Source organism: Coturnix japonica, chromosome 4, assembly GCF_054131305.1.
Source record: "Coturnix japonica strain WE chromosome 4, WE-NBRP24, whole genome shotgun sequence".
In the NCBI taxonomy this organism is placed as follows: Eukaryota; Metazoa; Chordata; class Aves; order Galliformes; family Phasianidae; genus Coturnix; species Coturnix japonica.
Window position 1 is genome coordinate 29,477,362 of NC_140666.1, and position 18,059 is coordinate 29,495,420.

Below are 18,059 nucleotides of genomic sequence, written 5' to 3' on the forward strand. Positions count from 1 at the left end.
GTTTAAAAAAAATGAAGTCTAAACAGCAAACAAAACCTAACATTATTTTTTTCCAGACAGATTTTCCTCCATTCTCACTTGCATGTTATTTTTTGTCCTGTTGCTGTGTAGCTTCAAGAGCAGTCTGACCCTGTCCTCCCATTAGATAGCGGCAGACAGCAGTGAGCTCTCCCCCTCACCTCGTGGCTGAGCAAATTCAGAGCCTCACCTTGTAATACCATATATTCCCATCCCACAATTGTCTCGATGACCCTTTCTGGACTTGTTCCAGTAACAAGTTTTTTTCTGTTGTCAACTAGCAGGGCAGTTACAAAAAGCTTGTGGCACCAACCTGTGTTTGTGACCTTGGTTGGAGTGAGGGGCTGTGTGGAGTGAAATATAGCACTGAATATTTTGAAGTGGAAATAATGTGAAGGGATGCTGGGAAGGTCATCTAGCAGCTTTTCAGATATGAACTTTCTTGTTTGCTGTGTCTTCACAGTGTTGTAGAATGCTGTCAGTTCGGTACTCTCTGACTGTGTTGCTTTAAGATAGTCCATATGAGGAGGATTTAAAATTTAATATCAAATTTCTTTATATGAGGATACTTGCTGCTGCGTAGTTCTGCATTTGGATTTAGAAGAGAGACAGCAGTATACTGAAATAACAACAGAAGCATGATGTTGCAATTGCAGTGCACGCTTGATTCACTGTACAGATTTGATTCCCATCACTGAGTCTCCGTGTGCTCATCCACAGCAGGATGGATGTCCCATGTCACCAGGAAGGAATATGAGAGTTAAAGCCAGCTCAAGTCTGTTAACTCTCTCCAAAGGTCCTTTTTGTTGGCTTTTTTTTTTTTTTTGGACTGAGCTGCATATATTTCTCCACTGCCCTGCTGCCCTGGCTGGCTGGGAAGGCACCGCTCTGCTAATTATCACAGGGAAGCCTGTTCAAACAACTTGCTGACCTACTGATACACCTGTTTATCTAAAACAAAGGTTACCCTTGCTGGTATTGAGATAGGTTCAGTTAGCTTAACACTTATTATTAACAGGGTGGTCGTGCCTTGCATTCTTCCATGAGGTCATCACACTTGCCCATCTCTTCTGAGCCTTCTTCCAGTGCAGAAGTTTGTTGGTTACTCATTCATGCCATCCTCTATCTCTTTGAGACTTGTAAACATGTTCCTTGTGAACTGAGAGGTCACAAATAACTAGATGGGAACCTGACTGTACTAGCTGCTCCTCACCTCAGAGCTGAGCAGATGTGTATTTTGGTAACATGAACTAAGAATGCCCAGCTGTGTGATGGTGAGCTGGAAAAAGAAGGAGAGAAGCTGCAGGTATCATAATTCTGGTTTGCGTCTGTAGGGGTTGCAAGAGAGGGCATCCACCTCAGTAGCAGGTTGATGATCTAGCTGAGTTATCTGAAGGGCTCAAATCTACTCCAGAGAAAACAGGAAACAAAGTTTAAGGCTGTAAATGGATCCCTTCTGACTGCATGGGTGACCTCACAGTACTTGGTCACTGTCCTTGTTGCCTCATTGGTGTCGGGAAGGTGTGAGGCTTCTGTTCCCATAGCCAAACTATAGGTGGAGAATAAGGAGATAATCAGGAAATAGCCTTTAGAGGCTTGTAATGGCTAAATAACGTGCTCTATCAAATCTAGCAGCAATTCCAAAATTCATCACCATTACTTTGGCACAAAGAAGAAAATACATAATTTCCTAGTTGCCTTCTGAAACAATCTGTTCAGTTTCTCTCACTGTAAAAACAGCTACCACAATGAGGATTTTTTTTCCCTTTGAATTTGTAAATGATTTGTATTTCTTTCACTCCAAAACAGTATGCATACTAAGCTATTTTTGACTGTTAGAGCAAACTTAGGGGTACCCCCTACTGGCTATTTTTGGAAATAAATCTGAAGCATAACCTACCTCTTTACAGGCAGCAGTAGTTGAGTTTATTCCAAATTGCAATTTTAATAGGTTTTTAAAGGGTTGAAGAAGAGTGTCATTGTTTGCTGTTATGATTTCTTCCCCTCCCAGGTAATTTCATTCCTGGTTTCAACAGAATGAACCTGTCTGTGATAAAACTATCTTAAATGTGGGTAGTTGTAGCTTTCAGGCTGAGCTCTGTAGGTGCCAATGGAAATACCTAGATGTTTTCATAGCTCTTGATGCCTAGTAACTAAAGCACAACTTATACCTTCAGTGGGATAAATTTGATGCATTTTGCTTGTCTTTTCCTTTTTACTTAGTGGAATACACCTCTGTGTATTTAGATTTAAATGAGTGATTGCTTAAAAACAAGAATGTATTATAATATTTATTTTTACAAACCCAGTTTACCATGATTTAAGAATTCACTTAAATTTCAGATATTTAAGACAGATCTTCTTGTAACATTTATTTGCTGTTTATGGATAAGAGCAAACTTTTTAGTCTGTGCATGCAGATCTTAATTTTTTCTCTGCAGAACATTCTCAAATGTCATTTTATTATTTCTTTTACTGATCTGATGGTAATTCTACATGTTTTTCTGCTAAACTGTCTTATGTCAGAAATGGTTCTTGGAGTTATCCAGAGTCCCTAGTTTCCCTGGAGATGTTCAAGGCTCCAGGGGCTCTGGGTCTAGTATTAAATGTGGAGGTCGATTGGTTCCCTTATGACTCTAGTCAATGATTCTCTGAGTTATTTGCTCAATTGTATCAATAACCCACTTGAAATTATCTAGGACTGTTTGAATTACTGAATTTGCAAGCACATGTGAAATGTTTGTTTCATTGAAATAACTTATGTAAATAAATACTTGCATTAGATTTCTTGCCCTGACTTTTGGTATGCAATGTTATGATCGTAATTTATTCTAGAATTCATTATCAAATGAATTATCCACTCACTGTTGTAACCAATCATAATGTAGTTCCAGCAAAGCAGTATCTATTACTAGAGTTATTGTATTCACATTTTCATTAATATATATGCTAATAAAATAGTCCAGTACCCTCATTTTTAACTTTGTCATTAATAGACTTTAAGCTTAACTGAATTTATTTTTGAGTTGTATGACTTTAACCGATACTTGTTCCTAACTGTTACACGCAGCTCCATTTATTTTGTTGGATTATGTAATATTTTCAAACAGTACTGAAGGCTTAAATGAACTATAAGTTATTTTGCTTGGTAGTAGTTTATGTATCTTACTGTAGTCATATGTGTTTGTCTCCTTCATTTATTTCATTAACAGTTAATATCTGAAGCATGCTATTTTTAAAAGATGTGATCCTTCATTTTTGTTATTTACCTTGCTCTTCTTTGTTTTAAACATTTGGCTGCAGAGATGAGGATTATCTTGTGGAGCAGAATCATGATTTTCAAACAGGCTTCCTATATGGAAAATGTAAAACATCAGTTAGGAGGCTGTTACACAAAATCCTTTTTGTTTGTTTTTGTTTGGGTTGTAATCTTTAGTTTCAAAAGAACAAAGCAAAAAGTAAACAATAACAGCAGCTCCTGAGAAGCTAAGTAGGTAGGTGTAGGTAGATATTATGGGCAAATATCTGATTCAGTTCTGCAAACAGCTAGAAGATTAAAACTTCTTCTCAAGAACAATGATTTAAGCATATTTAGCAGTTTTCACAAACAGTTACATAGGTCTCTTTACTCTGCTCTTGCAGTTGTCCCGTTCTTCCTATTGTCTTCTCGCCTGACTTTTTTAATTCTACCCAAGCAACTGTTCTAAAAAGTAAAATTTAACAGGGGTGCTGCAGCCAGTATTTTGCTTGTTATTGATGCAGCTCTATAGTATGTTTTCTTCATATGTAAAGTAAAAAGTTTCAAGGCTTTTGTGCTAAATTCTTTCTTGTTTTCCACTAAAGATGGAAGCTAACATTAATTAGCTGAACTGTTTTTGAAATTCTTCCCTTCTTTTTTGCTTTCTTTGTGAAATTTGAGAGACAGATCTCATTTATATCAGTATGGTATGGATTTGTATTGAATTATAAACTCCTGGAACTCTTATTCTTTCAAGGCAAGTCACAGTCTTCTTTGGAAACTGTACTGAATCCATACTGGAAAGTGTTGTGTACATATGCTTATTGTTGATTCTTCCAAAAAATAAATAATGTCCATGGAAGCTTGCAGGCAAATAAGTTTTACATGTTCTCTGATTTAAAGCAGTATCTGGTGTTTGAAGAGCTGGAGATGAGATACAATTGTGGAGTGTTGGAAACTTGTGAATAAATATTGGGAAGACTTGATGTGTTAGAATTATAATCTATGGAATGATTTCTCAGCAGTAGAAATGTTTCTTGTGACTTTAAATCTTAAATGGCATTTGCAGAAAAGTGAGATGAATACTGGGTTTTGAGTTCTTCAGTCCAGTAGTTCTGAAGTTTTCTTTATTGCTGTTGATAAATTCTCTTGTGTAAGGTCAGAACTGAACTGGATATTAACCACCTATTACTTCTTACAGGTGCTGCTTCCAGCAGCCGGTCTCTTGCAACTGCAGGATGTGAAAAGGACTTGCTGTGAATTTTTGGAATCCCAGCTTCATCCTGTCAACTGCTTGGGAATTCGTGCTTTTGCTGACATGCATGCATGCGCAGATCTATTGAACAAGGCCAACACATATGCAGGCAAGTTAACATTAGTATAGAGCGTAGCTTGATATTTGCATGGAGATGCGTACATGCTCATGGATTTCATATTTAACCACTCACACTTGCCCGAGGGAAACTAAATGTTATCCAGGATATTTCAGAGGAAGTTTTCTGAAGAAGACTGCTTTTTGTATGAATGTCTGTCAGAAATAAACTTTTGTCTATAACACAGTTATAATAAGTACCAAGGGGAGCAGTATTTTCATGGCCTACCAGGTCCATGAAACTTCTAATCCAGAAATAATCTAGCTCACTGCTTGAATTTTTTTGCACCATGACTCAAAGGAGGAATGCAGAAAAAAGAAGTAAAACTCTGGTTTAGCAACTGCTAAGAGATGAAGTCTTGTCTACAGTTGTCAAGGCTGTTGGTCATGAAGCTGAAAGAATGTGAGAGCATGTGGGGAATTTATCTGTAGCCCCTTGTATGGAAATTGGTAATCACAGCCTGAACCTCTGATTAATCAGCTGAGGCAAGTGTTGGTCAGCTGTGGGAGCACAGGTGAGAGTAATTTAACTGTGCTCCCAGAAGCAGTGGAGCTTGACTCCATCTTCTCTAGACCTCATTTATGATGGCTGACCACCATTAAGGCAGCATCTCTTAGAGATTGCTCCTTGGTGGAGACTGCCTCAGTGTTTCCCAGCAGACTGAAGGCTTCCATATGGATGAGTTTTTCCTGTAAATAACCTTTTGGATATCTGCTACCATTTTTACGTTATTGTCGCCATACACCCCTATACAGAACTGGTTGTTAAATATAGATGACTAAAGCATAAGCATATCTACTTGTATAAGCTTTGCACAAAGCAACAAGTTTGTAGCATACCACTGACTAGATCTAATGCTTTAATTTGTTCAAATAGCGATTATTTTACTATCTTTCCTGTGTGTTGAATGCTTTGAGGGTCTTGATGTTTGGATAAAGACTGAAGATATTACACTTATTTACTTTTTAATGCAAGTTTTTCATGGTGAAGAAAAAAGCCGGCTTTTCATAGAGCTTAAACTTTAACCAGCGAATTAGTGTATTTTGATTGTAGCTATGGTAGTGAATACTTGAAGAACAGGACAAACTTATTTTAGAATATAGTACAAATTCAGAAATCATGGGTTGTCAGAAGTTGAGAGAGATTCTCAGGTACTCTTCTTTACATGCAACTTTCACTATGTGTCCAGTCACAATCTTTTTCTGTCCTTTCAGTGTCTTGCTGGATGTTTCATTTAGGTTACTTAAGGGTCAGCAAAATTCAGCTGCTCTTCACCTAAATATCTTTCCCTTCTCTCTGTCTCCTTCTGTTAATAGTGATTTCAGTGTTTTCCTAGTTGTTGAACTTTGTAAACTTGAACTCTCCTCTGCCATTTCTTTCAACTGCTGTGTTGTTTATTCCTCTGTTTTGTTTCTTCCCTCCCCACAAAATTTGTTCTTTGTTGAATCTCCATTTTGTTGTAGTATAAATCAACATCTGCTTCAACTTCCTCTGTCTATTCAGCTTGCTTCACTAATTTTGCAGTATTCTCAAGTCTCGTCCCTTCTCCCCCCCACCTTCCTTTTTTTGTTTTTTTTTCCTCAGACAAATTAAATCCTGGTCTTTCATCCTTGGATTATCCAATACAGCACACTCTCCTGTACTTTACTCCTCTGTTGCTGTCTGATTCCTCCAGAAATTTCTCCTCATATATCCTTCCATTTTTGTCATTGTATTCTTGGAGTCCTTCTGGACCATGCCATGAGCTGTCAGCTACATTCCTACTGTAGCTTCACTGGACCTGTCATGATTTTAAAGCAATGCACGCTCTGTTCCTAAGAATAAATATGCTGTGTATGGTTGGGATGTGAACTTCTTCATTGCCTGGCACTGTGTTCCGCTGGGCTCAGTTTGAGAGCAGTACAAAAAAGAGAATAAAAAAATGAAACATCCTGCGAATTCTGCAGGAAAAAAAAACATGTTTTTTATTGTTTTTCATAGCTTTTATAAAGTGCATAATGGCAAGTTAACTCTGTACTAATTGTTAATAATGTTAAAACTGAAGATCTTCCTGAAATAGAGCTTTTTCTGCTTATTTCATGTCCAGGTCCAAGTAGTAGGCTTTTTATTGCCATGAGTAATTTCAGACCTCAGAAAGATTTTCATGTTTTCAGTTGCTTTCCTTCCAAGTGTATCTGTTTTCAGAATAGTCTTTTTTCCCCCTCAGAGTTAGTAGATTGTAGTTTCTCTATCAAGAATAGATATTTGAGGAAGAAACAAATGCAGCTAACTCCTATGTCTAGGTGTCCATTAAAAGAATCCTTGCTTGTTGTCTTGTGGAACAACTATACAAAGCGACTGTGCTCAGTAGTATTTCATTACTGTGCAACATCATGAAATTGTACAGAAACCATTTATATATCAATTAAAAAGCAAACAAACCAAACCAACAGCAATAATAACAGTAACAAGAAAAAACAATTAAAGAGCTGTTCAGATTGGTTTTAAAAGAACTAGCTTTTGTAATGCGTGCTTTAGGGGAAAAGTTCATATGTAAATGAATGCCAATGCTCTCCATGATAACTGTATTTAGAGTATTATGCAAAAGGTTTTTAATTAAATATTTTCTGCCTTTCAGTGATGTCTTGTCAGCTCCTAAAGGCTGTCATGTTTCTGATCTTTTATGCAACAGAGAGCAAAGCTTGCATGTATTAGATGCAGCTTAGGTAGCTAATTCTTTTAGCAAACACATTTCCATATAATGATGGCTTAATTTTTCATCTGAATTTCTTTTTTTCCAACTTCTATTCTGATTGTGCTTTAACATCTAAACAACTTCACTTTTAATCTATCTTTATTCAGCTTAGTAGTTGCAGTTGATATTTATGGAAATCAATTTCTAGAAATAACATCTAAAACATTGGCAAGACTGGATACAGTACCTGTTAAATGCATTTGATAGCATCTGTACTCTGTACAGATTATAGTCTTCCCTCTGAAGGAAGATGTTGTTTAGATGTCCCTTGCTGTGGTAGAGAGGCACTGCAAGCAGAGTACAGACAACAGAAGAGGATAAGTAAGCTATTTGTTCTATTTATTGACCCCATTTGGGACTTGCCACTCCTTAAAGCACTTAGGCAAGAAGGGCTGGCTTCCATTTCTCCTTGGAATGGGCTGATCATCAATGTTGCTGGATTTGTCTTCTGACTCCCCAGTTTTCTTTTGTACAGTTTTCTATTTTTTCAGGTCTGTGTTTTTCCTCTTGAATTTTCAAGCATCTAAATGCTATTTGGAATCACAGCACCTTTCTTGCCTGTTCCTGAATGGCTCTGTGTTCTTCTTCAAGGCTCTTTCTCACAACTTAAATTTTTTTCTTAAAAGTCTGAGCCAAATATGTGAGGCTGTGTCATTTGAATCAGAGACAGCTGAACTCCCAGGGGCAGACATTCCAGGATTACAGAAGAGGACTATTTAATTGAAAGAATTATAAAAATATTGTCCTGCTTAGAGTAACTAAAATGCATTTGGATGTTAAATTTTATTATATTTGCCATTTAATATTGAAGAAAAAGAGCCAGAAAGATAACTTCTGCTAATAGAACAATGGTGATATAAAAAACAAATTGATGTAAGCGTAGATCAAAAGTTATTAGAAAACTGAAACTCTTCCTGGGAGTAAAATTTGTGAGTAAATCCCAATTTTATTAAAATTAGAGCTTTGTAATAACATTATGGGGCTGGTCCACCAGGCTACTAGATTTCTATAATCTAGGACAGCCATTTATATAGGCATCATTATCAGATGCCTATCACGAGACCTGAAAATAGTGGTCACTTGATACAAATTACTTGGAATGAACCTCCCTTACAATTAAATTTTCTAACTGAGGTCCTAGGATAAATTGGAAAGCTAATTGGACAACCTTACAAGGCAGCTGGTATGCTGAAGCAGAAGAAATACTTCTTGTCCTTGATGCTGAAAGTATCTGTTCTTCCTTTTTGTACTGTTTCATTATTACGCTTTTAGCCAAAAGTGGTTTTGATAACCAGCTTTACACATCAAAGCTGTTTGGCCACAGTATCATTCTGAGAAACTTTGGATGGGGAATCTTAGCATGAGTTGTGAAGCATGGATTGCTAGGTTGTACTTAACTGTGGTACACTGCATGCTGTGTTCTGGTAGTATGCCTAAGCCTTTGAGCCCTGACTAGATCTGGAAGCATGCATGTCTGCTGCAAACTATTCTGGTGTACATTTGTACTCGTGAGATTTAGAGGATGTATTTAGCAGAATCTTTCTTACAATTCTATTCTGAGTAGCAACGTCTGTTGCTATGCTTCTGTTACCTTGGCTGCTCTGAGTTTCATGGTGTTCCAAAAATCAGTTATTTAAGCATAAAATTAACAAGATGGGCAGATTTTAAAAAATTGGTTTCTGCCATGTTTAGCTCCTGCTAGTTAAACTGGACAAGCTTGTCTGGATTCCTCTTGGCCAATGCCTTGTGATATGCTATTAGTAAAGACCTTTCCTCAAAAGTCAGAAATGTGACATTGTGAAGTAATAATTAAAGCTAAAAAAGTTAAAAACTAATTCTTAAGCATGCTTGAGACATATGCTTGAGAAATCATCATTGTTCTTGTAAGTGAATACAAGGCTTAGATACTTCCAAGCTCCATGCTCCGCATCTCTATAAAATAAAATAAATGTTATCAGTTCAGGAAGAAGGTGTGTTTCTGGGAGGTTCCGGCTGGTTTTGTAGCATTAGCACATCAGAAAGACACAAGTAGTCCATTTAGTTTAGAAAACAGATTTATTTTTTAATAGAGTATAAACAATTGGCCTATGACACAAAAGAATGATTTCAAAAGAGTTCAGATATTTGATGGTAATCTTTGGTTTCACGAATAGATGCTGGATTGCTGTCATTCAAAGATCTGAAAAATAGAAAATTTTCCTTTTTTTTCTTTTTACCTTCAACCCATGCCACTGATAAGCTCCAGCCATATTTCTCACGTGTTAATGCAGCTGTGGTAAGATCCATTGGGAAAAGATTTCTGGAAGTGTACAATGTATTGAAAAGTTCTATTGGAAATGCATATTAAGTATCATTGACTGCTGGAATATAAATATGTTGCTAAATGATTGAAGCCTGTGGCTAATTGAATAGAAACGTAGGCAGTTTTCAACATGTTGAGACAAGCACTGGGAGCAGACATTGCTATAAAACAAAGTAGATGAGTTACAGACTCTTTTTTGTCTCTATGAAAGGTTTTGCATCTGAGGAAATCTCAGCAGTCCTTTGCTTTTGTATTTATTCCATTTATTGAAAAGAGATCAGCCAGGGGAATGTTTAACTGTGGGTATATAAGTGAGTGAAGTAGTCCTTGTGAATTCATCAACAAATGTCTGTGGTGTGAAGTGTCCTATGCAAACTTCAGATGCAGCATTTCTTCACAAAAGTAGTGACAGTATCTCTCTCATTACCAAGACATGTACTTTTTGCACAGGAAAAGGTTCAAAAGGTGCAGAAAAAGTAATTTATGTCAAATGTCCCCTATTTTCAGATTTCTTGCTAGGCATCAGATTCTATGTCAATGGCCCACCTAGGTTATCTAAATCCAGTAGCCAGGAGGACTGACCCTTCTGGTCAAGCATTTGTGTATGTAGAATATGTATCTTCAAACTCCTGATGAAAAGTACCAAGTGGTGCTTCTACAGCTCCTCTTATCTTCCTTTGCATGATAGCTATGTTTAGTGTACTTCCAAGCATTTTGTTACTAGCTGATTTCACATTAAGAACTTCCTCTTTATCTCTTTAGTATGTTCCAACCTACTGATACAGGGCAGACAAGGACAGATCTTCAGCTACCCAGATAGAAACTGGGTCCCTGCCAGTTGTCAAAATGTGAAAATCTGGTTTTCATATGCAATTGGAACAGATATTTTAGAAGCTTTCTAAAATTGAGGGATTGTTTTTATTTTTAAGGCAGGTTTAAGTTCTGATGATAAAGAATTATAACCCTACTTGTTCAGTAAGTGGGAATTTGGGAGCCAAGACCCTGTAGCTCTTAAGCCAGCTTGTTTGCAGCCTGCTGTGTTCTCAAGCCAGCTGGCTTCAGTATATAGGTAAAGCAGCAAGAAGTCAGGCAAGGTTCCAGTATGAATTTGTGAAAGTTGAATGCTACATGCAAAACTCTGGTTTGGAAAAAAAAGTAAGTATTTTATCCTCAAATGAAAACTTCCTAGCCAGGTCTTTCTATCTGTCTGCTTATCTAGGAGATGTTTATGACTAAAGTAACGTTGTCTATTGCAACAAATGAAAATGCAACTAGTTTGAGATTCTGGAGGGGAGTGATGCACAGAATGTTTGGTCATGTCATAAATTTCATGATGTTTGAAGTTAGTATCTCAGATTGTCAAGCCTTTCAAAATTTGAGTAATAATATGGAATAATACAAATCCTAACCCAGATGGTAAAAACACCCAGTAGTATTTTTCTCTCATAACTGTTATGAAAGTGAATCTAAATGGATTTTTTTGAATTTTAATTTGGGATCATATTATTTCAAAGTAAGATGCCGATATCCTTCTTGTTTAAGGAAGCAGAAAGGTTTGAATTTCGTACACATTTTTATATAATAGGAAAAAAGTCTCCTGTCTTCGGTGCTTGAACGGTTTAAGATAAACAGATTTAATTGGTGTTTTTGAGTTTCCTAATTGTTTTCATTTCTTATTTTGAATAATCCATTTTATTGTAATTTCAATTGGCTTCTGCCAAACAGTTGTCTGTCAGTCACTTAAGATGGTCTCCTTGACAACAAGAAATGCAATTCTGAAGAGGCAAGTGATTTCACTGTACTTTCACACTTATTTTTTTCCTCATGGATAAAGTTTAAATAGCAATGTACCCTCCTACTTCTTGGCCACATGCATTATTTTATGCTTTAAGCACAGTGGTGGCATCCTGTAAAATAGCCTCATTTTTTGCTCAAATATTGTAATTTTTAAAATTTTCTCCTACAGTTATCTTCCTAGCATGAGGACAGATGATGGCTTCACCTTTGCAAATTACTTCAGAAATTCTCAGCTTTTCCTCTTTTGGTTATGGACTGGATTTCTTTCTTTTCCTCACAGCATATCATAAATCTAAATCACCTTTTTTTAAAAAAGAAGGCTTTTGTATATAAAATTGAGTATGTCTAGATGAATAGATATCTTGTTGAATGCGAAGCTGTTGGATTGGCTTTTTCAAAGACAGAGGAACAAGGCTTCTGAGATTTGCATGTTTTGTTTTTCTGCCTGCTTTTTAACTCAGCTTCTGTGTTCTGTCAAATGTACTGTTTTGTGGCATTGTCACTTAAAATTTGGAGTTTAAATTTAAACTAATATATGCAAGTTACAGTTTTCAGTTTCTATGTGTAATGTGCTAATAGTAAAATTAGGCAAGTATTTATTTCAGTAAGTGTACCTCTCAAAATTCTACTTAGGCACAAGAAACTGCGTAATTGTAGTCTGAAAAGGAAACAGAGAGACAAAGATTGGTAAGGATTGGAAGAGTAATGGTAGTGCTATAGAAATCCATTTGCTTCTCTTCATCCAGTCTCTTCCATAGCCCGAAATACTGCAGAAAATGCTGCTTGTCTGTATTACAAGAGAACATTGCAGAATTGGAGGGAGTTGAAGGGATTATCATTACATGAATGAAAAGGCTGTTAGGATAAGGCAAGGAGTATCTACTTAGAATAGAAATGAAGGATAATTTTGAGTAGATAGATTTCAACCTTTTTCTGTCCTTGTAGTGAGCATTAGAGCACATTGACTTAAGTCTGATCAATGGTGAAATGTGTATTAATTTTAGATGCGGGGCTTTTACTTCAATGAAACTAGGATTATTACTGTAGGAAAGTATTAGTAAATAATTTAACAGATGTTAGAGGACTGGATTGTGTTTTACTGAAACTCTTGTTTAAAGAAATGTAATTAAAGAAAAATATCATCATTCTGGCTGCCAGTCTCTAATTTTTAATAATTATGATGGGATCTTGATGACAGGTTTTGTTATCATTTACATACATTGTATTCTTGAACTTTTATCTGAATATTGCCTGTTCGAAAGTAAGCAGGATGCTGAACTAGATAGAGAACTAGAATTATCATGCTACATTAGGTTTATACTTTCTATATTGCACATTATAAATTATGTGATGTTTCTGATCTTTACTACAGTTCAAAAAAGCTGTTGTACCTTGATAAATCAGCATGAAACATTGGTCTTCTCAATCTGGAAGCATTCAGCATTCTCTAAAATTTCTTCACAGAGTCCAAAGGATGGTTGAGGTGGGAAGGGACTTTTGAAGGTCCCCTGTTCCAACATCAGTTCCAGCAGGGCCACCCAGAGCAGGCTGCACAGGCCCATGTTTAGGTGGCTTTGGGAGATTTCTGAGGAGGAGAATCCATTGCCTCTCTGGGCAGCTGTTAAAGAAAGAAAAAGTTAATGTCAGGCATCAAGTACTATGATACCACCAGTGGAGTGGCAGAAAAGGCTTCAGAAAATTCTTTAGTTTGAATGTATATTGAACTGTTCCTTCTAACTTTTGTTTAGCCTAGTTGAAGAGGGCAAAACACCAGTTAACTGAATGGAGCTACTTGCAAAGTAGGTAAATAGCTTACAAAGAAATTTTAAAAGAAGGGAGAAGACAGGTGAATAACAGAACCAACCAATGGATCAGGTTACACGCTCTTTGTTAAAAGAAAGTTTCTGGCTCTACAGCCAGTTCATTAAGTTTTGTCAAGCTTGTTTAAAACTTTGAGGCATTAAAAAAAAAAAAAAAGGAAAAATTAAGCAGCTCCTATGTCTTGTAAAGACTGTGGTGTGTAGTATTTTTATGAACTGAAAGAAGCTCTGAGAGATGCAACAGGATGCCAACCTGTTGCACAGCTCTTTGATTTGATCTATGTTCCTTTGTATAACCACTAGTTAGTTGTAATGACTCAGCTATTGTTCATCTTGAACTGCAGGTTTAAAATGTTTGTCAACAACATATACAGGATGTGTCCTGGAATCTTTTTTGCTGTATTTGTGTGTACTTTCAAATATAGAGTTAGCAAAATGAGAATTAAGTAATTGTCAAGGACAAGTATAGAGTAAAACCACTGAAAACATTAAATATGGTTGCTACTGTTAGTAGAACATATTAAATATTCATTTTTTTAATCTTTAGAGAATCTTTAGAGACAAATACTATATATAAGTACTTTTACCTATATAAAATGTTAAGCTGCAGCTTCCAAGTATGACAGAATAGCATACACATGGAACCATATTCACTCTTCTACTACTCTAATGCTTGGTTTGGTGTGACTTAGTGCTGTATGTTAATGTACTTTTTTTTTTTTTTCTCCAAACAGAACAGCACTTCTCTGATGTTGTGCTTAGTGAAGAATACCTCAATCTTGGTGTAGAACAGGTGTGCAGTCTGATATCCAGTGACAAACTTACAATTGCCTCAGAAGAGAAGGTAAGTCCACCTATACTACACTATTCTTTCGTATAAGAAAGTAAGCTTGTTCTTACTGCTCCTGAAAACCACCTGGATAAGTTCATTGTTTCCTTAATGAAATTAAGCACAAACTGTGCTAGTTTAAAAGATTTTTCCCAAAAGTATTGTCAGTTTGGTAAAAGTCGTAGAATTGTATTAAATCACATAATCCTTTATTTCTTGAAAAAACAGTCAGTTAAATGGAAATTCCTTCTCACTTTCAGCAGAACAAAGAGAGTGTGCGCTGTAAGTCAGCATACAGGTCAAACCAACTAAGAAATAGTAGTCTGAAGAACAAGTGAATGCCGTCTACTATGACATAAGCAATCCCAACAAAGACTAAGTGAACAAGAATGCATTGTAAAGGAAAGTAGCTTGATACAACCAACCTTGAATTTGAAGAAGTTTAGGTTCCGCTTTAGCTAGATCTTACCCTGCCGAAGCTTGTGGAACTGATTGAGTCTAGCAGATATCCTTGAACCTCTAACAATTTTTTGCATGTGCAGAGGCATCTGCTTCGAGTCTTTGAATCTAGTTGTGATCAGTTAAAAATCTGTTTTCCTTTTTCCAATGAGTATGTAGCTGTACTGGCATCTCTGCTAAAATGAACTTAAACTGCATTTTAAAGCGTGTTTCAGTACTGATTTGATGTCTCAGCTGTGTTTCATGTTAAAACATTTTTTTTCATAATGGAAATACTCTCAATCTAAGAATACTCTGCTTAAACTGCAGTTAACAAAGTCAAGTTGCAGTTCCCATAATACTGTGAAGGTCCAGATGTTGTTGGTACATACAATGCTAATAAGGTTTTAATGCTCAAGTATCTAATCATCTGTTGTGAAATAGAGGAGAAACAAGATTTGGTGTTGCTGGTAAGACAATGATGATAAGTCATTTGAGTGATGGTGTGGCATGTCAGTTCTCTAAGACAAGAAGAAAAGTATGAGCACTGTGATATCTCTGCTACATTGTTTGTTTATACGTTAATACTGGTTTTTCAGTACTAATGAAATCACTGTGTGCATTTTGTCAGTGTAGCACAACTGCCCCTATATTGGATAAATATAGAAATAATTGGAGCTGTAACTGCTATGGTCTTTTCTTACATTAGAAAAGTAAAAGCTATTATTGGAGACAGACTGATACTTTTGTACTCACGGATTTGTAAGTCAAGGGACTTGCATTTGTTTGTTTCCTGGAAGGTATTTGAAGCGGTGATAGCATGGGTAAACCATGACAAAGATGTAAGGCAGGAGCTAATGGCACGCCTGATGGAGCATGTCCGGCTGCCTTTGCTTTCCCGGGAGTATTTAGTTCAGGTAAGCAAAAAAGAATATTAATTCTTTAGCACGTGAACAGTTGTTTATTTTTTTAATGTCAGGTGGATGATTTTAAATTTAAACAACAGTGTCACGTAATGCATTACTAATGGTAAAAAAACAAAAGAAACCACTACCACATGTGCACACGTGTATGCATGCGCACAGTCAAATAAGAGATTGCCACATAAAGGATGCCACATATAATTAATTTACTTGTTTGGATGACTGCTTGTCATGGCATACTAATAATCTGAATGAGATAATTTTCTGAGATCAGGGTAGCTTTCATATGTAATACAACTTTGATACAACACTTCCTAAGAGGAGTTTAAGTTTCAGAATTATATCTGTTAAAATGTTTAGGGATCAGTGACAATGTTTCTTTACCTGGTTCATATATAAAATAAATATGTATGTTAATTTTGTGCGATCATGTTGGTCATGTTGACTATGTCAGGTTGGATATTTAAGATTGAAAATACGGTATCACCATTAACATTAATAGGTACAGTAGTAGGATGGTAGTATTTAGTTTTAGAAATTCTGTCTTTATTATATGAATTTCTTCCACTTTGTTGTTGCAGGCTGCTTTAAATTCTTTTCTCTCCTCCAGTCTACCTTTAAGCATTTGTATTTGAAAAGCCACGAAATGTCTGGTTGTGAGCAGTCACTTGCTATTGCCAAATGCTTTTTCTTCCACTTACTAATTAAGAGAATCTACATCTTCCGATTTCTTCTCGATCGCTGCATATTGCCAACAATTACATATGTTAGTGCCTAAATGGTTAAACTATTAGCTAAAAAATTAAGGTAATCTGTATTTTTTTCTGTGATAGAGGCTTTATTACACCTCAGAGTGTGATTTGTGTTTTACTTCCTTAACGTGCTCAGATCTTGTTAAACCTCTATTAATAAACAGAGAGTTGAAGAGGAAATACTGGTTAAGAACAGCAGTGCTTGTAAGGATTACCTCATTGAAGCTATGAAGTATCATTTGCTGCCAACTGAGCAACGAGCACTGATGAAAAGCACTCGAACGAAACTGAGAACACCTGCTAGCCTTCCAAAAGTAAGACCCTAATTTTTCCAATGCACTTATTTCTTCAAATTTCATTTTAACAAATATGATGACAGCATTAGTATCACTTAGTCCAGTAAAATAATTCACATCAGAATAGATTGTCTCAAAAAATATCAGAAGTGGTTAGCTTTACAATCCATATAACCTGTGAAACAAGTTTTGTTGTGCTCTTATGGCAACTGTAAGAGTGGAGTAGAAGATTCCTTTCAGCAGGTTTAGCACTTTTACCTCAAAGGAACCAAATAAGGCTGTTCTGTGATGGATGTTCACAGTACTGTTGAATGTCACAGCTACTAAATTATCCTACCTGCAGTCCAAGTATGATGTGGAGATACAGCAGAATCTGCCTCATTTGTGGGAGCTTTTAATTCTAATTGGTTCCTGCTTTTGTACCTCAGATATTTTTTTCTAGACAGAGCTAATAATTGTGTTTTTTGAAAAATGAGTAATGCCTACTGCAAGGCCCAAATTACTTTTTTAGAGGATCACTCTTTGGTTTTTAAAAACAAGTGCACTCATATTTACAAATAATTAACAAATGTTATCTCCTTTTCAGTTAATGATGGTAGTTGGAGGGCAGGCACCAAAGGCCATTCGCAGTGTTGAGTGCTATGATTTTAAAGAAGAACGCTGGCATCAGGTGGCTGAGTTGCCTTCCAGAAGATGTAGAGCAGGTAAATAATGTCCAATATCTTATGGCATTGGTTAATGCTTCAAACTTCTTGTCTACATAAAGCTTCCTACACTTGTTCGATCAGTCATTAAAATAGTTATTTGAGAAGGGCTAAGTCTAGTCTTCAGCATCATCCTTATAATGTGAATGACGCACTTGCTTATCTAGACACATACAAGTTTGATAATTTGAATGTAATTTGTATTTCGGCTCATAATGAGATTAAACTACTTCAACTGCCAGCAATACAGAGGATAAATATATTAAAATACGAATACATTATAGTAATTAGTAATTCTATTACTAACATACCTTAGTAGTATTATGTTAGATGAAGAATGTAAAGAAATGTCCACCTGATACCAAGAAGATGAAAATGTGATCTTAAAGTATTTGAGATATCTAAGGAAGAAGTAATTCAGCAAGCATCACTTTCAGGAATGTGAAACACGAATAACAAAAAGTATCGCAACTTCTAGTACTTAGATTGAAGGAAGGGTGGCTCTATGACACTGCCTTTGTAATGACAACTTTCCAATTTTCCTGCTCTAGGAATGGTGTACATGGGAGGCATGGTTTATGCTGTTGGTGGTTTCAATGGCTCATTAAGAGTTCGCACAGTAGATTCCTATGATCCAGTGAAGGACCAGTGGACAAGTGTTGCTAATATGCAAGACAGAAGAAGCACACTGGGCGCAGCTGTATTAAATGGACTTCTCTATGCTGTGGGAGGATTTGATGGGAGTACAGGTATATTTGCCTTTACATTCTGTTGATAAGTTTTCTTTACTCTTGATGCAACGGTATCAAATATTTTGTATCTCTTACCTGTGATG

General features: G+C 36.2%; 1 protein-coding gene across 11 annotated transcripts in view; it reads left to right on the forward strand.

Moving 5' to 3' along the window:
• The window catches only part of KLHL2 (kelch like family member 2), a 57,869-nt gene that overhangs the window by 31,338 nt on the left and 8,472 nt on the right, over window positions 1-18,059 (forward strand). For 9 of the 11 annotated variants that reach the window (XM_085544815.1, XM_015860880.3, XM_085544817.1 and 6 more), the window contains 6 exons: window positions 4,458-4,620; window positions 14,017-14,126; window positions 15,350-15,466; window positions 16,389-16,538; window positions 17,107-17,224; window positions 17,776-17,973. In XM_085544815.1, the coding sequence (XP_085400941.1) occupies window positions 4,458-4,620; window positions 14,017-14,126; window positions 15,350-15,466; window positions 16,389-16,538; window positions 17,107-17,224; window positions 17,776-17,973 (856 nt within the window). The remainder of the gene's footprint in view (window positions 1-4,457; window positions 4,621-14,016; window positions 14,127-15,349; window positions 15,467-16,388; window positions 16,539-17,106; window positions 17,225-17,775; window positions 17,974-18,059) is intronic. The other 2 variants (XM_015860881.3, XM_085544820.1) reach the window with 1 other exon arrangement.